We start from the raw sequence: 23,998 nt of genomic DNA, 5'->3' as shown, positions 1-23,998 counted from the left end.
GCAGGAATGTAGAGGCTACAGACGGATCACCTACTGGACCTCCGAGAAACATTCACCACACTCAGGCGGCACCGGGTCATGCTTAACCCAAAGAAGTGTGTGTTTGGTGTTGAGTCTGGGAAGTTCCTCGAATTTTTGATCGACCAAAGGGGCATAGAGGCTAATCCGGAAAAAGTACAGGCGGTCATTGACATGCGGTCTCTTCGCACTGTAAAAGAAGTCCAGAAGCTGACCGGTTGCCTGGCGGCGTTGGGAAAATTTCTCAGCCGGTCAGGCGACAAGTGCCTCCATTTCTTCCAGGCCATCCGGAAGAGGTCCAGATTTGAGTGGGGTGAAGAGTCGGAAATGGCATTCCAGAAGCTAAAGCAACACTTGCATTCCTTGCCAAGGCTAGTGAGTCCCCTACCCCGGGAGGTTCTCTATATGTATCTAGCCGTCTCTGGTCATGCCCTTAGTGTCATTCTCCTTGCTGAGAGAGACGGTAACCAGCTCCAGGTGTATTTCATCAGCCACGTACTTAAAAATGCTGAGCTCCGGTACCCTATGATCGAAAAATTTGGGTTGGCCCTGTTCGTAGCAGTCAAGCGGTTGAAGCCCTACTTTTTGGCTCACCCGGTGATTGTATATATAGACCAGCCACTCAAACGCCCAATGACCACCATCGAGTCTTCTGGCAGAATGATCAAGTGGGCTGTTGAAATACAAAGCCTAGAGATAACTTTTGAACCCAGGCGGCCAGTGAAAGGTCAGGCGTTTGCCGACTTCATTGTCGAGATGACTAGACCGATGCACCCGGAAAATCCTGATCAGGTTTGGAAGTTATTTGTAGACGGTAGTTCTACAGCGAACGGTTGTGGTGCAGGCGTTATATGTCATTCTCCGGAAGGGGATAAGTTTGAGTATGCACTACATTTCCAGTTCCAAGCCTCAAATAATGAGGCAGAATATGAAGCCCTGCTAGCCGGTATACGCATGTGTAAGGCAGCAGGGGCAAGAAAAGTTACCGCCTGCTCAGACTCTCAGTTGATCGTTAGCCAGTACAATGGTGACTATGAGGCCACCCATCCGGCTATGATCAAATATCTGCAGGCGGTCAGAGAGGAGGTCGTGTCACTTGACGAATTTCATCTATGTAAGGTGCCCCGGTCCGAGAATAATAAGGCGGATGCCCTTTCCAAATTGGCGTCATCCGCCTCCTGTGATGCTCCTAGGACAGTCTTTTGGGAAGTCATTGAGAAAAGAAGCATTGATCATGATCCCATTGGAATCTTAGACCGAAGTGCCACCTGGATGGACCATCCGGGCTTACTTGATAGACGGTACTCTACCGAATGACCCTTCTGAAGTAGTAGCACTCAAGAAGCGTGCTTTGAGCTTTGTTATGCATCATGGAGAGCTCCTCCGGAAGGGATACCTACAGCCGTTTCTGAAATGTGTAACCCCGGAAAGGGGAAGAGAAGTCCTAGAGGACCTGCACGCGGGGTTTTGTGCCTCACACATAGGCGGCAGGTCCCTGGCTAGAAGAACCAGACGGCAAGGGTAGTTCTGGCCCACTCTTGAGGCAGATGCCATGGATTTGGTGAAACGGTGTGACAAATGCCAAAAGTTTGCCCGGTTGATACATCGACCGGCATCTGACCTAACAGCCATCCATAGTCCGGTTCCGTTCGCAAAGTGGGGCATGGACATTCTGGGTCCTTATGCGCCTGCATCAGGCGGTCGCCGCTATATTTTGGTGGCAGTGGATTACTTCACCAAATGGGTTGAAGCAGAGGCGGTCAGAGGCATAAAAACAAAGGACGTGATCTCCTTCATTTGGAGAAACGTCATCACCCGGTTTGGGGTTCCAATGTCTATGGTTTTTGACAACGGACCACAATTTGAAATGTCTGTCCTCAAGAGCTGGTTGGGGGACCAAGGAATCTCCCATTGTTTTGCATCCGTTAGCCGTCCTCAGGCAAACGGGCAAGTTGAGGCTTTCAATAAGCTGATCTCAGACGGTATAAAGAAGAAGGTGGAAAGAGTCGGTGGACTATGGGTAGAGGAATTACCTCATGTCCTTTGGGCCATCAGGACCACTGAAAAAGGGGCAACCGATGAAACCCCATTTCTTATGACATACGGCATTGAGGCGGTACTCTCCATTGAACATTATGAACCAACCCTTCGCATCATGCTATATGATGAGGAGGCCAACTGGGAAGCCATGCGGCTTGCACTGGATGCTCTCCCAGAGCGAAGGGGAAACGCAGCCTTGCGTCATGAGATCTACCGTCTGAGAATGACAAGAGCCTACAACAAGCGGGTCCACAAACGGCCCTTGAAAGTAGGAGATTTTGTGCTTCGCAAAATGGAAGCAACCGGTAGGGCCAATGAACAAGGCAAATTAACCCCAAATTGGGAGGGACCCTACCGGATCTTTGAAGAAATACGAGACGGCACATACCGCCTGGAAACCTCAGACGGTAGAAAGCTGCCTAGAACCTGGAATGTAGACAATATTAAAAAGTACTACTTCTAGAAATTGTATAGCTTTTGTAAACTTCTGCATAATTAATGAGAAAGATTTACTACATATTATGCTTACATGCGCCATGTCTTGTGCTTATCACAAGCGGCCCTTCTTACATAATTTCCATGCGCCATGTCTTGTGCTCTACACAAGCAGCGGCCCTGAGAACTAACGAAGCATAACGAAGCATCCGGTGACACCCATACGGGTGAATTCATCGAAGAGAACATCTCCCATTTGGGTGGAAAATTGTTCGAGTGATCAAACGTCAGGCGGCCCTACCCGCTTGAATGATCCATTGCACCAAAGAAACACAGGATAGCATTCCCAAACATGCAGCCGGCCCACTCTTTCGGTTAAGTACCACCAAGGGCTAGTCTCAAAACGGACAGCCGGTACCTAATGTCACCGCCTGATCCACTAAGAGAAGGCAGGCCTCAAACATGTGGTTTAGGCCATAATCTATGTAGGGGTGTTCTTGCAAAAGCCCAACCGGCAAATGGACACCCTAAAACTTACGAAAAGGCCTTTACAAAAGCCCTAGCCGGCAAATCAGTAAAAAACCGGCTGCCTTTCATTTTAACGATTAGCACTTAGCTAAATTGTTAACATTCGTACTATGGCATATGGATAGCCGCCTGGCACCGTCTCACTACTGCCAGCCTCCTATCCAGGGGCAATTACCCTAACCCCAACCAGTCATGCGGAAACACACTTGCAAAAAAGTAAGCAGCAAAGAAAATTCAAAATTCATTCAAAGCCGGCTCAGCCGGTGGAGTTGTTAAACAGAATAAACTAGCACAGCCGGTGAAAATATGAAATGTTTACAGAAGAAACTGGCACAGCCGGCGAAAATGTATATCAATACTCAAAATAAAAAATAACAGCTGAATAAGCCGACCCTTCCGGCGCTATTACAAAATAATGCACGGCACGTAGGCCGGGAGGTCGTTGCTACTCTAGCTGCACTGTCACCCAGTCAGCCTCAGCCTGGTTCCCTTCCGGATGTGCTGGGTCGGTGGTGGGAACGAAGCCGGGAGCAACCTCATCCTCGACTACCTCCTCATTGCCAGCCGCCTCCGCCTGCATTCGCTGGAACTCGGCATCAACCCATTTCTCATAGGGTCCAGGCCCCGGCTTGCCCTCCTCCTCAGCCAAAATGGCGAGATCTGCGTATTTGTAGGCGAGCTCCCAGACGTTGTAGTCTGTACCCGGGTGGATAATGGAGAACACCCTCTTCATCCGGTTTTTGCAGTCCTGCTCATTCTCCTCAATGAGCCGGCTCTGATCAGCTTCAAGAGTGGCCTGGAAGTTGCTCTGTGCAGAAGACGCCTCTTTGACCAGGCGGTCATTTTCCTTTTGCAGGCGGACATTGTTCTTCTCCGCTTGGTCCAGCCGCTTAAGGGGCTCTTCATGCTTCTTGAGCTCATCCTCAGAATTGTCCAGGGCCGCCTGAAGATTGTCCACTTTGAGATTGGACTCTTTGAGGGCCTGTTGAAGGGTCTTGACCTGATCCGCTTGTCGCATGATTATAGATTTAGTTTCTAAGTCATGCACAATCATTGAATAGTGGGCAACGCTATGTGCGTCATCCGCAGAACGTTTGGCTCTTCTTACCTCCTCTTGCTTGCGGATGTAGGCCTTCTTGAGCCCCTCCACGCGGAGCAGTGCCTGCAACAACACAGCCGGTATTAGTAGGAAAACCGGATGAGTATACTGCAAATAAAATGTCGGATGGGTCCTCATCAACTTACATCGGCCAGGTCAACCATTACACGGTCGGCATTGAAGGTATTGATTCCAGGAATCGCCTCCTTCTCGTCCCGGGGGACGGCTTTCAGCATGGCCCGGGCGTACTGAGCAGCATCCGGCCAGCGTGGAGAATTATCTGCACCAGAAACAGACGGTGAGTAAGCTGCATATGCTCCGCCTACGGACAACCGGCTGATCAGAGAATCTCCCGGCGGAGACTGAGAATATGACTTCACCCGCATGGGTAGGTCAAGCAGCGTGAGGTTGAAGGGGTTTGTACCTTGTTGGGAAGCTCTCTGGCCCCCGGCAGAAGATGGACCGGTTGTGGTCCTTATTGGGGTGACCTCTTTTGAGGCCGTTTCAGCATTAGACCCACTTGGGGTCTTTATTGATTTACCGCCGGTAGTAGTCTGGGCGATGGAAGCGGTTTATGCATCTTATGTGCAGGTTCCTCAACAGACGGCCGTTGCCGGATCTGTTTTTGCAAAGAGCAAGGGATATTGCCCCCATCCTGAAACAAAGTCACAAACGGTCAGGTGAAGAAATAGCCAAAATAGCACCAATACAAACAAACGAAAAGTTCAGGCGGGCTAACCTTCTTAGCCGCCTGAGCGGCAAGCTTCTTCTCCAGATTCTCCTTTCGGATATCTGAAGCTTTCTTGGCGGGTGTCTTGGCGGTGGGCAGCATGTTTTTTGCTTCTTCTGCAAAATGCAAATGCATTCGGTCAGGATCATGATAATATCACACGTTGCAATCAAAAGAAAAGTGTTAGCCGGCATAAAGTAAACCGGTTGAGACTCGTAACCTACGTCTTTCAAACATGCTGCTAAGCCCGCAGGCGGACAAGAAGCACTCGTCCTTAAAGAATTCGTGTTTGGGAACCCAGTTTTTGGGCACCCTTATTATCTCTCCGGTTGAGAGAGAGGAAGAGGTTAGTACAAAAAAATCCGGAGTCCAATATGGCCTCCCTGTCGTTATCCGGCACTAGGGGAAGCCGACACTTCTGCCCCAAAAGCTCTGGCTTCCGGTTGTAGGTCCGGAACTCCCTATTCTCCTCTTCAGTGGGAGCTTTTACAAGGTAAAACCGGTTCTTCCAGTCTGACCATTTAGACGGCTTATCCAGCGTCATCATGTATTGGGGATAAGTCGTCAAGGTGTACCAGGCTCTCCAGCCGCCTGGACTTCTACTTAAATAATGCATTTGGGCAAACGCCTCCCAGCCGGGGTTGAGATCCTGCATCTCGCAGGCGGCGATATACCCTAGAATTTTCACCCAATAATTAGGGGTGAGTTGCCAAACGCCTAGGCCATATCCCCTAAGTATGGCCTTTATCGTGTTGTGAAGGGGGAAGCGGACCCCGACTAGGAAAGCCGCTTCATAGCACCCAAACCAGTTGTCTGCGTTGGGTTGGTCATCCTCCCATACAACCGTCCCGTACTCTCCCGGTACTGACAGCTTGTAACCTTCTCCAAGCGGCCGCTTGGTGATGAAGTCTGTTAGGGAAGACCGCATGAGGGCCCTGTCTTTAAGAGACACGACAATCATGAGAGGGTCGTGTCTACTTTGCCAAGTAGGCCTCTCCGCCTCCTCGCTATCTTCTGACTCGGTCAAGTAGCTAGAGCTGCTACTTTCGGTGCGACCGGCATCTGAGCCGGATGGGGAGTTGGGATCCTCGTTGACGGATCCTGGAAGCTCAGCCTGTAATCCCCCATATTTTCCTTAGCAAATTATAATTATATTTTTTTTCATATAAAAATACTTTGTAATAATTTTATACTTTATAAATATTTTCTTTTGGAAAGATTTGACAAATAAAACCAAAAAAAATCTTTAAGCCATATTTTTTTTTATTAAGTAAACTTACCTTATTCCTCCCCATTCTTTTTTTTTATTAAGTAAACCCCTCCCAAAAACCCTCCTAATTGCTTCTCCTTATTACTCCCTTTCCCTCCTTCCCTACCCTCATTCACGAAACACTCACACAAAAAAAAAAAGAGAGAACGCTGCCCAGTCACAGCCACCGAGCACCACCACCACCGTTGCCCAGCCTGCTGCCACCGCCTGCCCGCAGCCGCCCAGCACGACCGTGCCCAGCCGGTTTCCCCTTACTCCCTTCTCTTCTATCTTCCTCTTTTCTTGTTTAATTTCTGTAAAAATTCAATCTTTATATAATTTTTTTGATTTGATTATGCATATGCATGATAAATATTGCAAATTTATTAAGTTATGTTGCGAATTTGTTGAGTTTATGATATACTAAGCATGTGAATAATTTCAGATTTTATTAGCTACGAAATTAAGGTTTAATTCTTCGTGAATTTCGCAAATTTTGGGCTTAACCATGAATAATTGAATTGCCTAATTACCTTATATTTAAACATGGTTCTATCTTTAAATTTTGATGATTGTAAACAAATTTCAGATTTTCAGAAAATCTGATTTTGGGTTTTAAGTATTGATTTTTCATGATTTGGGGGTTTAAAACATGAATGATTGATTTAAGTACTTACCTTGTGTTTAATTAAGATCCTAACCATAATTTTCGATGAGTATAATAATTTTTAGACTTTAAAGAAAGCTGAATTTTGGGTTCAAGACAGGAGGATTAAATTATTTGATTATAGTATGTATAAAATTATGTTTAAACTTAATTACCTTGATTATAAACTAAATTTCAGATTTTAAATTATATATATATTAAGATTTAAGTTGTGAAATTTGAAAGTTTAATTGGGTATTTATGAATGTAATTGAATTTTAATCATATACTTCAAGTTTGGATATATGTATCCCTATATTTTGCTACTAAACTGAAATTTCAGATTTTAATCTTAACTTTAAATAGCTTTAAGTCATGGTTTTATGATGGGTTTTCAAGTTCTCAACATCCTAACGTACTATATGATGATTGTTTCAAGTGAAAATGTTTGCGAGATTGTTTTACATGCTTAAAACGAATTTTCAGATTTATTACATTACTTTAAAGTTGCTGAAATTTTTGCTATAAGCCATATTTTTGTGATTTAAGCATATAAACTCATAGTTCAAGTACTAAATTATTAACTTTGGCTATTGGGAATAATTTAAGAGCATTGTTTCAATGATTTAAAGGATTTTAAAGAAATTGGTATTGCTGTAAAATATATTGCTTGGGTGATTGATTGAACTACTGTTGTTTTGTTTAGGAGAGGACTTCATAGAAGGTGACTTCTAGCTTTAAGGTGGCCAATCAATTTGTTTACTCAAGGTACGTACAAGAATACGAGGAACCTTGATTTTAGGAGCATGTTTAGGGACTTGGGAAAAACCTAGAATCATGCTAGGGAACTTGTGGATTGGTTGGAATTGTTTGGTAATGAGTTGTTTGATAATGAATTATTTTGATACTTGTTCGTTTATATTGAAATAGAATGAGTAAAGGAAGAATTAAAGTCTTATAAAACAAAGTTGAGAATTTGTGGTGCCTTATGCACTTAAGGTGTTTATACACCGAGGTAGTTAAAGGATACAATAATAAATGTTGTTTGTCACTGATAAATTGAGAATTTAATTGGAAACTTGAATTATTTGTATGATTGATGTATGATTGGTTGTCTTGATTGCATACGAATCGTCACCTAATCTAAACTGGTAAATCATGTAAAGTGCAAGAAGGATGAGCAATAAAACTCTAGATTTGTGCGCATCTAGAGTAATGACAAACATGGGTTGGGGTTCACGGGGTATTAGCCGTGCACTTTTCAGAGGTCGTCTGATCTACGAGTCTCTTTTTTTAAATTCTTTTAAAATTATAATGAGTTAGATGAGATCTCATGCTAGCTATAGCCACGGAGTCGCGCCCGTCTACCATTGGATGTTTATTAATGTCTTCCGAAAGGAGGCATAGGGTTTTCTTATTTAATGTTCCGGAATGGAGCACAGGGGGACAACCCGGTCTATTGCTTAATCCAATCAATTAATGAGATGTTCAATGTTATTTAAACAAAAATTTAGTAATGAGTAACTATGGAGTCGTGTTCGAGTCAATGATAATATTGTGAGTGTATGGAATGCTTGTTAGTATCATGCTAGAACTCTTTATTATATTTCGTAACTTGTATGTGCTCAGCGTTGCTGACTGCGTGCTCTTGTGTGTCTTTCTTTGGTCATGGCCTTCGCCTTCAATGACCCTGTAATGATCCAATTATTACACTTGTGATATTGGGGAGAAGATTCATCACAGGTTTTTGCATAAACTGTCTTGCATCAGGGTGATGGGATTTGAGTGGAGAGTTGGTTAAACAGTTAGCTAATTTCATAACACAGATTGAATTTTATTTTGGTGTTGGTTCCATTACTTCCTATTTTTACTGGATTTTGAATAAGGGCCGTTATGGTTCCAACTTGTAAGACTTTGAGTTTTGACTTCCAGTTTTGGAACTTACATTCTTTTTAAAACTAAGTTAGTTTTCCGCTGCTGATTTCTGAAACTAGCCTTAACGTTTGAACACGTGGAGGTAGCACTCCATTAATTCTCTTACAGGTCTTACAGGTTTCACAGGTTATACAGGTCTTACTGGTTTTACAGGTTATATTCACAGGTTTTTACGGATTTTCTTTTAAAGAGAATTATTGGGGTGTTACACAGCCTCCTGAGCAGGGGAAGACTCCTCGTCGTAGGAGCCTAGGATGCTATCTCTTGGGGTGGCGAAAATGCCACCGGATGGTTCTCTAGCCACCTCGTCCGGGGCTTGTCTCTCAGGCGAAAACTCGTTTGAGTCCCTGCCTCTGTAATTGGGATCCATAGTTGTTCCCCTAATTCTAGCCATCGTGTCCTGCACAAACACAGAGTCGATCGATACAGGCGTTGAAAAGGGGAAATTCCAAATATCAGAGGCGGCAGATCCAGTTCTAGACTCAGCCGTACTAATTGACCGGCTGAGTTCACAACTATGTTTCGGGTATGGGTATAAAGGGTCCATCTACCTATGGGAATAATAAACAAAAACACAAGCAAAAGACGTAAACGGAAATACATGGAAAAGCGAGAAGGAATAGAGACGGTACCTAGAGGAACGGAGAATTTGCTGAAACCTCAAGAAATTTCTTGGGGATGCTTGCAAAGACACAGACGGTCTGAAAACCGGCTGGGTTCTCTTGGCTACCCTGACAAAAAACCTTTGCTTGCTCGCTACCTCACAGGCGGTCTGAAAACCGGTTGCTCTCAACTATCAGATTTCCGTCTGCTCTCAACTCTCAAATACCGGATGCTCTCAAAATTCAAGAAAATTTGCGAAGTTCGTAAATGAGCTCTCAAGGGTGTCTCCTCCTATTTATAGGGGTTTGCCTCAGAAGGCGAAGGGTCGTGACCTTTCCCCTTCTGCTTTTCCCTCCTCTTCCTTCAGTTAGAATCTGAAGAGGTTCAAAAAAAAATGCGTCAGTGTTCTTCTCAGGCGCCACGTGGCACCCTGCCACGTCAGCACCTGAGAGGGGCAAATGTTTGGGGTAAAAATACCCCAGCCACGTGGCCCTACGGCTAAGCTACACGTGGCACCCAGCCATTGGTCATCAGGGCTCCAATCCCTTGCTGACACGTGTCCCATGAACCCTAAATGGGGAACCAAGGCTCCCCACTATAAATAGTGGGAAGATCCTCATTAATGGGCATTCATTCAATTCCATTGAATTCAATACAAGATATTCAATACACCCTTAACTACTTACACTAAACCCGAGCAATATCAATTGCGGAATTCTCCCATTACGTGAGAAGTAATTTCACTATTTACGCATTCTTTTCCTCCTGTACGTAACTGACTTGATCGTCGGAGGCGGAGCTCCAACCAAGCGGAGACTTCGTGTTTTTGCAGGTACAGGCGGTGAAGGGCATTCTCGGAATTGTAACTCTCCCGCAGGACACATTAAAAAACCCCGAAACAGTTATCGTTCAATCATTCATAGGAAAAATAATATATCCATAGTCACCAATAAAAAAAATAGTACATATCTTTACAGTAAGCCAAATTCTACATTACAAAATATTGGAAAATGGAAAATCTCTAACTTAATACATGTGTCATGACAATCTAATTACTAGCTATAAGAGAAAACACATGAAACCACATGATTAAAAGGTTTTAAGGACAAAGTTGAGCTGCTAATTAGAGGAGACTGTGTCACGCACCATGAATCTGAATTTGATAGGAGTCTGCAAGAGTTAAAAAGAGCTAACCATTAGTTTCGACTAATGTGACAAAGCCGCTAATATTTAAATGTTCCATCCACTATATTAGCATTTAGGTATTTAAAAAATGATAAGAAATAATAAACATTAGACGATACAAGACATTCATAGTATAAAAAATATCTTTTCACAAAAAAAAAAAAAAAAATTTACCAATACAACATACCACAATTCAGATGAAATCACTTGTATTCAACTCATACACAAAAAATGAACTACAATTGTGAGGAGATATTGTCCAATATATACATTAGTGTTAACCAGTTATACTAATTTACTAATAAAATTGTAAATATGAAAGACAAACAACCATTAACATATTGTTAAACGATGATAAAGTAATAAGTAATTTACCTAGTTGCCCAATATTATGTAGAATTTTAAGAGATTTCTTCGATCTAATATATCCATAACAATTCTTTGTTGTGAATTGAATTGAACCTGTTTATTTACAAATAATTATTAGTAATAAAAACATTATTGAAGATAAAATTTAAAACTCATAAACAACAATACCCAATAAATTAAAACAATATCAAGCTATGACACTGTAAGTCTGAAAAAGTAGAAATTAATAAATAAAATACAATAGTTGACCAAATATTAATACGCTCTAATGGCATAAATTTTCAGTTTTTATTTCCTACGACTAAAAAAAAATAAATTCAACGAAATCAATATTATTGCCTAAAAAAATAAAATTATCAAATATTTTATCAATAAAGACAAACAAAGAGAATAAATTTGCAGAAAAAAGGCTTGGAGAAGCTACGTATAGTTCTTCGAATTGAAAAACCTTCAAAGGTTAAAATATCCAACTATAAGAAGATTAATAACAAAATATTGGAATATTAAATCAAATTTGTCATTTAATTAACAAAAAATCGATAGGAGTAAGAACAAAATAGTTACCTTACTAGTCACAACGATGGTGAGCGAATGAACGACTCTATGAAACCCAAGATTTGACAACTTTGATGGATTTTCATTGATAGTCATTGAAAATCCAAGGTTAAAGAGAGAGAAAGAGGGAGAGAGAGAGAGAGAGAAAGAGAGAGAGAGGGGGTGGGGGGAAGAGATAATAGTGAGGGGGCGGTAAAAATAAACTGCAAATTGCATTTCCTAGGGTTATGAGGAATAAACTTATTAAAATTCAAAGTTAAGCGGTAAAAATTTGGAAATCTAAAAATTATCCGCCTCTTTGTCTGGATGTTTGGGCGACAAGTTCCACAATTGCGTTGCCCATAATATAAACTAAGGACGACGTTAAGTCGGCTATCGTGGCCTAATTATAGTTTTGGGCAACAAAGACCAAAGTCGTAGCCCAAAGGTCATGTTGAGCAACGAGTAATGAAGATAGTTGCCCATAATTTAACTTAGGGCAACAATTTTAATCTTGTCGCACAAAAGGTTCACAATGTGCAACGAAATAAAGATTTGTTGCCCTTACTAAACTCATCTGTCGCCTAAAATGGTTTTTCTTGTACTGCTCGGAGCATCAATACTAACATTACAACTTATATCTCAGAGCCGTCGTCGTGTGCTAGCTATTTATTTGCGGTACTTGCGGTGGGCTATCTGTTGGCCGGTTCGGTGCGGTGTGGTACTGTGGTCTATGGAGAATGAGAGAGAGTGAGAGACAAGAAGGAGAAAGGGGATGGAGAGAGAAGAAAGAGAGGCGGGAAGGAGAGATGGGATGGAGAGAGAATGAAAAGTGGTGGCTGGCTGCTGCCAAAACTTTGAAAAGGAACAAAAAAACCCTACTTGCAATATACCCTATTTTTTTTTTAAAAAAAAAAAGGCTTACCGGGTCAGCGGGTACCCACCATGCACAAAGGGCGGCCCATGACTCGACTTGCTACACTTCATTTTTCCTGAGTCGGGTACCCGACCCGTTAAATTTGGAAAAAAATAAAAATACCCTGTTAAAATTTACCGGGTCGGCGAGTCATCAAATCGGGTCAACCGGGTCAGGTTTTTTTTTTATACCCCTAGTTGTCGGTGTTAGGGTAGGAGGTTTCAGGGGTGGCCGGTGTTAGGGGAGGATGTTTCAAGGGTGTCCGGTGTTAGGGGAGGAGGTTTCAGGCGTTGCTTGTGTTAAGGGAGGGGGTTTTGGGCGGTGCCAGCGTTAGGGGAAGGGATTTCGTGGTGTGTGGTGTTAGGGAAGGAGGTTTCGGCCGTTTATGGTGTTAGAAGAGGGGATTTTGGCCGTTTCTGGTGTTAGAGGAGGGGGTTTCAGTCATTTCTAATGTTAGGGTAGGGGGTTTTGGGCGGTGCCGCTATTAGGGTAGGGGATTTTGTTGTGTGTGGTGTTAGGGAAGAGGGTTTCGGCCGTTTTCTGGTGTTAGGGGATCGGAGGGGGTTTCGGCCATTTCTAGTGATAGGGTAAGGGGTTTTCGGGCGGTGCCGCTGACTAGTCTATTTTATATATATTTTTATTCCTCGTCCCACGGTCATATTTGTGCTTATTTGAGCTCTGCGCAGCTATTTTTATTACTAATATACGTTTTCTAGTGTTTTTGTAAAGTTGGTTTATTTTGTAGGAATTTGCATATTTATGACAATTTCCGACCTTATTAGACCACTACGAAAATATTAGAGTTTGGACCGTATTTTATGACCGTATATGTAATGCCCAAAGTTGAGTTGATTAAATTTGATACGGTGACTAAGGAATTGATACATGAGAAAGACCAAGATTTTACAAGTTATTATTATTACGGACCAATCAAGGAAGGAAGTTGGGCTGAAGTATTAAACGGCCCAAGCTTACAAAACCGAGCAAACCGAAGGGCTCGATTTTCTTGGGCCTTACTCTAGCTATTTAGCTAATGTCGGTTACTTTCACGGAGCAATATATATTGGATTAGTAGTATATAGTTAGTGGAAGGTTAGATTTATGGGAAACTTTTGGCTAGTGGGATTTCCGTAGCTTTTCTTGAATTTGGAGTGTTAGTGGGATTTAGTTTTAAGGAAGGGTGGACTTTAGTTTTGGAAGGGGGAGCAGTACGTAGTGCGTGGAGAGATTTTTAGCTTTTGTTTTTCTTTTCTTTTTTTTTTTTATTATTAAAGTTGAGGATTATTATTATTTACGGGGAATACATTATTTTCTTTGTTTTTGACATTATTCTCTCTCTACTTTTCCTTCATTATTGGAATTTATATTTTCCGTTAAGCTTGGTACGATTTCTTCCCTTGTTTTATTTTCAGCAATTTTATTCCTTTAATTAATTATGTCTTGCTTAAATATTTTGTTTTGTTTAGATTTAAATATGTGTGAGTAGATTTAATTCTAGGGTTGTAGGGATCCATGAATAATACGAAGGGGTAAATTATTATTGTTTATTATTGATAATTGATTAATTTTCTATTGATTAATTTAATGCTATGCAATTAGATTTGGTCAGGTTTAATTGTATGAGTTATGCAATATTGATTCGAGATTCGACAGATGAGAATTGATGTTTAGGCTTAGTTTCAATAGGCATATTAATCTATTAATGGTTAGGTCGAGATTCGAGAGATGAGATTTAATACCAGTAGATTAATTATGTGATTATAATACGTAGCGACAGCCCTTTATAATCTGATTAATTTATGCATTGATAATTGATCGTATGTTTTACCCTGGAGTATTATTTATTGGTGAAACTATACCCTAGAGCTTTTTATTATTGATTATCTCCTTAGATTTGTTTGCTTAGTCGCATTATTAGTTTAATTCACACAAATACGAATTTGGTTACTTAATAATTTAGATTATAATTGTTGATTAGGAATAGAAGAACACTGTTTCCCTGTGGAATCGACCCTACTTCCCTATCTACTTTAGTTAGAGGACTTAGGTAATTACTTTTGATTAGGTGATACGACTTTAGCCTGTCAACCGCCGTTAGGAGAGGGGATTTCGTGGTGTGTGGTGTTAGGGGAGGTGGTTTCAGCCGTTTTTGGTGTTAAGGGAGGGGATTTCGGACGATGCAACCATTAGAGGAGGGGATTTCGAGCGGTGAAGGAGGGATTACCAGCGGCTGGGTGGGCTTGGCATTAGTAGGGGGTGCCGACGGTGGCGTGTAGGGAAGCTGGTGGCGGTGGTGGTGGCGACTGGGTTAGGTCTTAGGGCTTTTATTTTTTAAAAAAAAAATTCTTTTAAATTTATTTTTCCTTTTTTTAAAACCAATAGAGCTGTGACACATGTCTGTTGTTGGTCCCACTAACGGATTCCATCCAAGAATCCGTTAAGAGGTGGTAAAACCAATTTTTGAGTTTTTTTTGTGGTGTTATAATAATTTTTTTTTTTTTTGTGGTGTTATTTTGCAAAAAAATCGTTATTCTCAAAGAAATGAGTAGATATATATATGACAAAAGATACAAATGCATTCAATTAATTAAGGGATAGAGTCAGGTCTACAATTGTACAAGTCGAAGGAGAGGTTACCTCCATGATCATACAATTGGAAAAGACGAACGATCTTCAATACATGCTACGTGATGAACTACACTATCGCTTGGCTGCTAAGCCAAGGGAAACTACGAAAGCTAAGAAGAAAGCTTAAAAGAAATGAAATGCTTGTTGTTGATTGATTTGCTGATGTCATTTTTTTTATCCTTGCACTTCTATTTGTAGGCGAAATGGAGCAGTTATGGCTGACTCCCATAACTATTGTACGGTTATGCTTCTTGGCGCCAACACTTCTTTGAAAATTAAAATCATTCACTAGCCTCCTAAACCGGACTCTATGTGATTGGGCCTCTAAGTGATATCAACTTAGTTGCTTTTATGTCTTGACCAATTCGGCCTAAAGACCTTTTACTGACTCTAGAAAACTCTTAACTCGTCAAAGTCAAGAAAGTTGAACAAAAGTCAAAAATCTGATTTTTGGGTGTAATAGGGGAGCATACCTTATGGTCATGTCTAGGAGTACAACAGGGTGATCCTTTTAGCCCTTTGCTTTTGGCTTTGGTTCTCCATCCACTGTTGTGTCGAATCAGGAATTCTTTTGACTTATGTTTGCAGGCTTGGTATTTGGATGACGACACTATTATTGGTGACACCTTGGTGGTTGGAAAGGTTAAGGAGTTCATTTTGGCGGAGGGACCTCGTCTTGCCCTCCATGTAAACGTGGAGAAAACGGAAGTTTTTTGGCCCTCGTAGCCGTCTCATAGGTGTCTTTCCTCCTGATATTGCTCGTCCTATGCATGGTGTTAAGTTGCTTGGTAGTCCTATCAGTGCAGATTCCTCTTTTTGTGGTGAACTTGTTTCTCCATGAGTGTCGAAGACCATTGTACTAATGGATGTTGTTGCTAAGCTTGATGATCCCCAACATGAGCTAATACTTCTTCGTGCGTGTACTGGGGTTTAAAAACTCTACTTTACTATGCGCAATTGACCCCCTCATCTTTTTGAAGCGGCCAAGCTATCTTTTGATGTGGCCCTTTGGGCTTCTTAGGAGCGCATTGTAATTGCTTCGGGGCCTTGTTTTGGTGATTGGCAATGGCGACTTGCCACCTTACCTTTTGCTTATGGAGGACTGGGTGTTTATTTAACGGGTGATGTTCGGCACTATTCTTTCTTTGCATTGCGTTTGCAGTCTACTGGTCTTTAGGCTACGCTTCTTCGCAACTCTACTATTGTTGGTCAAGGGCCAACCTTCGATGATGCTCTTAGTCTTTTAATAGGAATATGGAGACTGACCTTATGAGTAACCCTAGTGAGATCGTTGCCTCCAAACTCATGAAGAAATTGGCAAATATATATTTCATAAAGGTTACTGCATCTGCAACATCCACTTTCACCTTATCTCCGCGTTAGGTTGCCTTATGGAAATCCCAGCAGGGAGCTCACGCCTCTGCCTGGTTGCGAGCGGTCCCAATCTCGGGTTTTGGTCAGACTATGAATGGTAAGGCTTACCGTTGTGTTCTTTGCTACCGGTTGGGTGTTCCTTTGTTCTCCGTTTTGACACTGTATTTAGCTTGCTCGAGGTTTTTTTATGGGGATCATGCAGTGTCTAGTCCTGGGATGGTGGGTATTAAACATCGGCATAATATTGTTCGAGATACCCTCATTGATATTTGTTTTTGGGCTTGGATTTATGCAAGAAAAGAGGTTGACGTTAGGTTGACCGGAGGGAACGACATGACTCTTCGACCTGCAAATGTGTTACTTTATTCCTGGGACAAAGGCCTTGATGTGCGTGTTACTTGACCAGGTCTTCTCCTTTATCACAATCTGGGTTGTCTGACTTCGTACCTAGTCGTGTCGTGTCGGTTGCAGCTCAGCGGAAGCGGGACAAGTATGGGGCGCGTTGCAAGGCTATTGGCTATGGTTTTCTTCCTTTCTCCTTTTCTTCATTGGGGAAATTAGAGAAGGAGGCTATTGCGTTGCTGAAGCAAGTTCAAGCGTTTGCTAGGACTCAGGATAATGGTGCTCGTGCAGCTGCTCACATCTTTAGCACGATCGGATTTGCTATAACTAGAGGGGTGGGGCTCAGATTGTATCTGAGCTTCCCACTAATTTCTTGTAATTCGATTGACTTTATAGGTTATTGTTATTTTTCATAATAATAATAAGGAAAATTTGCAAATTACCACCCACAAAATATACCTATTTTGATATAACCACCCAAAAAAAAAATTGTAAAATACCACCCACTAATTTAAAAAAACGCTCAGATTGCCACCCATTTAGAATTTCCGGTGGAATTTCCGTCTGTGGGCCCCACTTTTTTTATTTTTTTCCTTTTTTTTCTTCTATTTTACGGATTTCTCACACTCTCTCCCCGATTTTTCACTCTTCTTCTTCCTACCTTCTTTCTTTCTTATTCCCAACCACCACCACCACCACCATTGCTCCACCTTTTCTAGCAAATCACCTATCTCCTTTTCTAGAAACACCGAAAACCACCCCTCCCCTTCCCCCCAACCCCCTGAAAAACCATTCATTCCGTTCGCCAGCCCCCCCTTAGTTCCGCCACTGCCTCCTTCGTTCCAAATCGCCACCACCGTTCCACCTACAGCCTGCAATTGAGCCACCAAGCACCACAAAATCGCCACCAAATCCGTGCAAAACTGCCCATGTTAACCCACACACACCAAATCGCACCAAATTGCCACCAATCGCACCAAATCGCCACCATTGTTCCAACTTTGGCCCGCAATTGAGCCACAAATCGCCACCACTTCCCAATTCAATAATACAGGTACCCTAATTGTTGAAATAACACAACTAATTCCCCAATTTTCCCCAATTCAAGGGCAACAAGAACCCTAATTAACTAATCCCCCATTTTTTCCCCAATTACAGTTCTTGTGGATGCTTCTGCAATTAGGGGAAGCGTTTTTTGTGAAATTTTGGGAAAATTTGAAGAAGAAGATGGTGTTTTACTATGGAGAAGTGTTTAATGGGAAAAAATCGGGGAAGCAATGAGTTAAAAACCAAAAAATAGCTGTTATTAGCCGTTGAGTGGGGTCCACAAACCGAAATTCTACCGAAAATTCTAAATGGGTGGCAATCTGAGCGTTTTTTTATTTTAGTGGGTGGTAATTTAAAATAAAATTTTAATTTGGTGGTTATTTAGAAATTGATACTATTTTTGGGTGGTAATTTGCAAATTTTCCTAATAATAATTGATTAGCAAAAATGCAGTACCATAGGAATGATAGGACATGATTAGTAAACTTGTCAATGATCAAGTTATCAAAATGAACAACACACATACTCACTTTGCTTCCTACCATACTTACCAAATGATTTGGGATTATTTGACTTCGAAGTTAGTTAATAAGAACAAAATGTGCCAAGTTTAGTGCAAAAGTACAAACAAACAGAAAATGACTTTGCTACTTTTGTATAGAATAAGATGTGATATGAAACCAAGAGATATGAAACCAAAATTTAATATTTATCATAATGTAGAATTAAAAGCTAATCATACTATAATATTGTATGGCCTGCCATATTAATAATTAAAATTAAACTTTCCGTGAACTCAGCAGTGTTGGACCCACGATCCAATCGACCGTTTAATTCATATTATGACCGTTACAAACCCCAAAAATACAAAATTTTAAAAAGCCAACATTGACCACCCCATTTTTTTTTACTATTTCCACACTCAATTTTATCGTAAAAGTAGAATAACTAGCAACTTTGGTGTGTCATAAGCAAAAAAGGAAGTGCACATAACACTTTAATCCTTGCACATTTCAAATTCAACCATTTACAGCCGTCTATGACCCACCAACCAACGGCTCAGATCACTCCCAAACCTTCTCTCACCAAAACTCACATAGTCTTGAACATGCTCCCCTCTATCTAATTCAATCCCTCTAAAATTTCCTCTCTTCTTCTCCAAAAACCGGAAATAACCCGAAAAGATTCGAGCTTTCGACAATTTTTACATCTGGGTGAGCAAGAAGATCAAAAGGGTATGTTGAGATTGTGACTAGAAAAAGTTATAACAGTTAAAGAAATGCCAGTTTCAACAAGATCTCAGATTTTTTATACAGAAGATGAAAATGGAGGATCATCAACAACAACAACAACGGTAACAGAGCAAACAGAGAATAGTAAAATGGCGCATGCTTTGAGAAACCCTCATCATGGTTTGAAAGAGAAGTTGAAGAGTTTAACTCTTTTATATGAGCAGCAAAAATCATCCTCAATTGTTTCTAAAAATCATAATTTCAAACCCCAAGATCAGAAATTTCCTCCGATTCCAGCTCTTGATCGAAATGGGTCAATGAAAATTGACGAAATTGATTCAAGAAAGCAGAAATTTCCTCCAATCCCACCTCAAAATCGACCCGACTCATCGAAAAAAGAAGAAAAGGAAGTAATTACAGCATCAATACCACCTGCAACAACTGAAAAAAGTGTAGTGATGAAAGAAAATTCAATGCCAAATGCAACAGTGACAAAAACCTATGTTATACCCCAATCCCTAAATTCAGCATTGGATGATGCTAAGGAGAATGCTGTGGCAGCCAATGGGGATCGAATAGTCGGGTTTATGTGCCCTCGAAAGGCGCCTGTTTCGAGCACGGTGGCCAGGAAATTGTCACTGGGATCACAAATGGAGACAAGAAGGGAAAGAAAATTGTCATTAGGCCAAGAAATGGATCCCCTGTTTCAGAAACAGAGTAATAGTAGAAATAGCAGGATTTTGGTGTTTGTTAGGCTTAGACCTATGATGAGAAGAGAGAAAGAAACCGGGTGTCGAAGCTGTGTAAGGATCATCAATCGCCGAGATGTTTATTTGACTGAATTCGCTTCGGATAACAATGATTATCTCAGGTTGAAGAGATTGAGGGGAAGACATTTCACTTTTGATGCTTCTTTTCCTGAGTCTGCTTCTCAGCTGGATGTTTATTCAACTTCGTGAGTTTTTATAATTAATTTTTTAATTTTATTTCAATTTCATATGAATTCTTGATGATTTTGATGTTTTGGTTGGTTTTGAATCCATTTGTTTGCTATTTTTATGTTAATTTCTTGTTTTTCCTCCAATGTTAGAAGTCTTTGATGTTAACTTGTCAACAACTAGCTAAAAAGTGTTAGTTTTTAATTTAGTTTGTTCTATTTGATGATTACATAATTAGAAAGAAATTGTCTTTGTTATCAACGTGCTCCCCAATTTGGTTTGGTTAAATTAAGTAATAGTTTAATATTAGCAAAGAGTCAATGTAATCATAGATTAATTTATATATTTAGAGTATTTTGACCAACTATGGAATAATAATATCTATAACACAATGAGTAAAAGTGAATGTAAGAGTAAAATGAAGCACTAGTACTTAGATTACTTACTACAATGTTTATGAGAGTTTACTCACATATTAAAGTCTTAGGATTTGTACTAAGAAAACACATTTACACAAGGTTGTTTCTTTAGGATGTCAATCAGCAAAAAGAGTGGAAAATTTTTGCAGCATGAAATTTGAAACCTTAAAATTGTTGCTATTCCAGAACAGCAGATCTCGTCGAAGCTGTGTTGCAAGGGAGGAATGGATCAGTATTTTGTTACGGCGCTACAGGAGCCGGAAAAACGTACACAATGCTAGGAACAGTAGAGAGTCCAGGGGTAATGGTGTTGGCAATCAAGGATTTATTTACCAAGATTAGGCAGAGAAGTTATGATGGTAATCATGTTGTGCAACTATCTTACTTAGAGGTTTATAATGAGACTGTCAGAGATTTACTGTCTCCTGGAAGGCCTTTGGTTCTTAGAGAAGATAAACAGGTAATTTTCTTCTGTCTTTCTGTTGTTGCATACTTCATGCATTATTTTGGCCTAATGCATTTTATCCTCTTTTTTAAACTGTAGGGAATCACGGCGGCTGGGTTATCACAGTATAGAGCTTATTCTACAGATGAGGTGAGTTTTTTTTTGGTTTAAATAGCTTTTATGCTACTCACCAAGTGATTGAGAAATCAACTAAATTGTGTTTGAATGTGACAGGTAATGGCATTACTTCTTCAAGGAAACAAGAATAGGACTACTGAACCAACTCGAGCTAATGAAACATCTTCCAGATCCCATGCTATATTGCAGGTAACTACATCAGTACTTTTGCTTTATCAGCTTATTCTAGTTTTACTTTTGGGATGTTCTTGCATTGGTTTCATTATTTTTGCTTGAAAAATGCTGATTGAAACTTGTATGAACTTAGTGTAACTATCTGAATATTTGAAATCTCATATTAAAGTTGTATATTGAAAATAGGTAGTAGCCCTTATCTGAACTTAGTTTTCCTAATTGTGAGGATATTATATGGCAAAATGATCAATTAAGTTCCTATTTTGTGGGATACAAATTCTATTACTAGTAACTCAAAGAGATCAATGACATTATGAGCTGCATTGTTCAGGTTACAATTGAATATAGAACGAGAGATGCTTCATTGAATGTAACCAATCGCATAGGGAAGCTCTCACTGATTGATTTAGCAGGCTCAGAGAGAGCCCTAGCTACAGATCAGAGAACCCTGAGATCAGTAGAAGGTGCCAACATTAACCGTTCACTTCTTGCACTTAGCAGCTGCATCAATGCCCTTGTAGAAGGAAAGAAGCACATACCATACCGAAATTCCAAGCTCACTCAACTTCTCAAGGACTCTTTAGGTGGAGCTTGTAACACGGTTATGATTGCAAATATCAGCCCTAACAACCTTACATTTGGCGAAACACAAAATACCCTTCATTGGGCTGATCGAGCCAAGGAAATTCGGAACAAGGTACTCAGATTTACACTTCAATGCATTAGACTAGTTTGTACCTTCTTGGATATGAAAGTGTACATATAGCTAATATTAGTTTATTAAAAACGATATATATACTAGTAAATGAGCATCATGAATCAGAATATGCAGGAGAAACTTAAGTATATTTCCTGATTTGCTCTGTATGATTTATAGGGATATGAAACAAATGATGAGCTGGTACAATCTGATGCTGATCAGGCTAAATTGCTACTTGAAGTACAGAAGGAAAACCGAGAACTTCGAGTACAACTAGCAAGGCAACAGCAGAAGCTATTAAGTCTTCAAGCACATTCCTTAGCTGCAAATGCCTCACCAACTCCTTCTGTTAGGTCTATTCTTACTCCTCCATCCAACAAGCAAAGGTCTAGGACTCCATTGCGAACAACACCAGAACCAAACAAAAAGAAGGAATCTGAAGAAGCTGTAAGGGAATTACAATTGGTGGTGAAAACATTAGAGGGAGAGATGGAAAGAGTAAAGAGAGATCATGCATTGCAGCTAAAGAAAAAGGATGAAAAAATTAGGGAGTTAACTGCGAAATTATCCAAAGGGATGAGACCGAGAGATGAAGGGTTGAAAAGCATTGTCACTAGATCAAGCTTAAGGTCAAAGGAATCAAACACGGGAGAGATAAAAACCTCTAGTCATAGGTTCCTGTCTCCTGCACCAGCGGCAAAGAAAAGGAGTTTTTGGGATATAACAACAGCTAATAGTCCTTCAGTCACTACCGTGAATGGAAGAAAAACAAGAAGCCATGTTAATGCTGATCCTATTGCTCAACCTTCCATGCTTCTTCAGGTATTGTCATTCGAATCTCCTGAAGAATAATATAAGAAATTATGTAGCCGAGAAGAACAGAATTCTCAACACACACAAGCAAATCTGTGCTAATTTGTAGAAAACAACCACCTAACGTTCAACTTTTCATCAAAAAAACAAAAAAATCTCCATGTTAATCAGATGGTTTAATTCCTTTTTCAACTAAAGTTATAATTAACATATATACAAACCATTTCATAGCTAATCTAATAAAACTACCTCCTATATTCAACTTTTCATTTCGCTTCCAAATTCTCCTTTTTCGAAATTTCATTTAACCTTTAAAAGGGATGTTTTATTATATCAAGAAAGAATTTGCAAAATTTTCCTGGATTTATTTTTCTGTGTATTAGTTTTTTTCTTTATTCTGCCACTGATGCAGCTTAAACATCCATGTATCTGGTCTGTGTTGATCCTTGGACTGCACATCATCAATTACAATCATACAGCCAGGTTTTGCTCGGCAAAGGCTTAGTCCCTACAGGCAGTGATACAAAACAAAGAGAACATGACGTACAGGAAAGGTGCGCCTTACTGATCTCTAGGTCGGATCAGGAATACATTCAGCTGGCAATCTGTTTAGGTCTTGGTTCAAGCCAGAAGAAAGAAAAGTCCTCAGTTTACTGATCTTTTTCGACCATGCTCGAAGAAAACAAACGAACGAACATACAAACAGGCCAGGGTAGAAAAGGAGCTATATCGAATCAGGTGAGTGGTTCAGCAATACTGCTGCAGATAGTTTACTAGCTATGAAACCATTGCTTTAGAGAATTCCTGAAAAGAACACTATCATTTTTTCATTCTTTTTTATTATGAAAATTTGTTATGGTTTTCTCCTTTGTCAATGGCTTCTATATAAATTGTACTAGATTGGTTTAACTTTCTTGCTGTGCTACCATGTCCATTACAGAAGGACAGTCACTTTGAAATGACAGTAGGATAGAATAAAACTGCTACTGTAGAGGGATTTTTTTTTTTTTTTCTTTTTTGGCTTTTGATAAAGTTATGTAAGATTCTTTATTATGAGATGTTGAAGCAAAATGAAAAGTAATCTTCTGAAGCTCTTTGTTAGCAGTTGCTCCAAATGGCTCTAGGTCTCATGTGAAGACAACAAGAAAATCATTTACAAAAGGGACTTTTTACCAAATTGAGCTTTGTTGGCAAATTATTTACCAAATTGGTCTCGTGGCAAAAGTATTTCCCAAACTAAGCTTTTGGGGTAAAATGCTGTCTCGGACAGCGTTTTATACCCAGATTTTTTTTAAAAAAAAAATCCAAGAAGTAAAACGCTGTCTCAGACAGCGTTTTACCTGTTTGACTTTTTTCTCAAACTTCGTATTTCATATTTTATAAAAAAAAAAAGCCCCCAATAAACGCTGCCTCAGGCAGCGTTTATTGTACAGAATAAAACGCAGCCTGAGGCAGCGTTTT

General features: G+C 40.4%; 1 protein-coding gene and 1 long non-coding RNA gene across 3 annotated transcripts; both read left to right on the top strand.

Annotated features, from left to right (window-relative positions):
- Positions 1-5,927: 5,927 nt before the first annotated feature.
- LOC110698326 lies at positions 5,928-9,148 on the top strand. The gene is made up of 3 exons (XR_002506697.1): positions 5,928-6,363; positions 7,452-7,513; positions 8,478-9,148. It is a non-coding gene; the product is annotated as an uncharacterized LOC110698326 (long non-coding RNA).
- Positions 9,149-18,121: 8,973 nt separating this feature from the next.
- LOC110698312 (kinesin-like protein KIN-8A) lies at positions 18,122-23,627 on the top strand. 2 transcript variants are annotated; one of them, XM_021875725.1, is made up of 7 exons: positions 18,122-19,865; positions 20,454-20,727; positions 20,812-20,862; positions 20,947-21,039; positions 21,356-21,721; positions 21,902-22,546; positions 22,950-23,627. In XM_021875725.1, the coding sequence occupies exons 1-7, from the start codon at positions 18,958-18,960 to the stop codon at positions 23,040-23,042; spliced, it is 2,430 nt and encodes an 809-aa protein (XP_021731417.1). In that variant the 5' UTR covers positions 18,122-18,957; the 3' UTR covers positions 23,043-23,627. The 2 variants fall into 2 exon arrangements, with proteins under 2 accessions (XP_021731417.1, XP_021731425.1); XM_021875733.1 differs by having other exon boundaries at positions 18,123-19,865; positions 23,017-23,627.
- Positions 23,628-23,998: the final 371 nt, after the last annotated feature.

The sequence above is a fragment of the Chenopodium quinoa genome, unplaced genomic scaffold (genome assembly GCF_001683475.1).
Source record: "Chenopodium quinoa cultivar QQ74 unplaced genomic scaffold, ASM168347v1, whole genome shotgun sequence".
Classification (NCBI taxonomy): Eukaryota; Viridiplantae; Streptophyta; class Magnoliopsida; order Caryophyllales; family Amaranthaceae; genus Chenopodium; species Chenopodium quinoa.
Note: the sequence above shows the minus strand (reverse complement) of the source record. Positions and strands in the feature narration are given on the sequence as shown.

Excerpts from the sequence above, each read along its gene's own strand:
- LOC110698312 (XM_021875725.1), top strand. The coding sequence starts at position 18,958 with ATGCCAGTTTCAACAAGATCTCAGATTTTTTATACAGAAGATGAAAAT. Across the intron at positions 21,040-21,355 it reads GATCCCATGCTATATTGCAG|GTTACAATTGAATATAGAAC; the intron begins GTAACTACATCA and ends TGCATTGTTCAG. Across the intron at positions 21,722-21,901 it reads CCAAGGAAATTCGGAACAAG|GGATATGAAACAAATGATGA; the intron begins GTACTCAGATTT and ends TATGATTTATAG.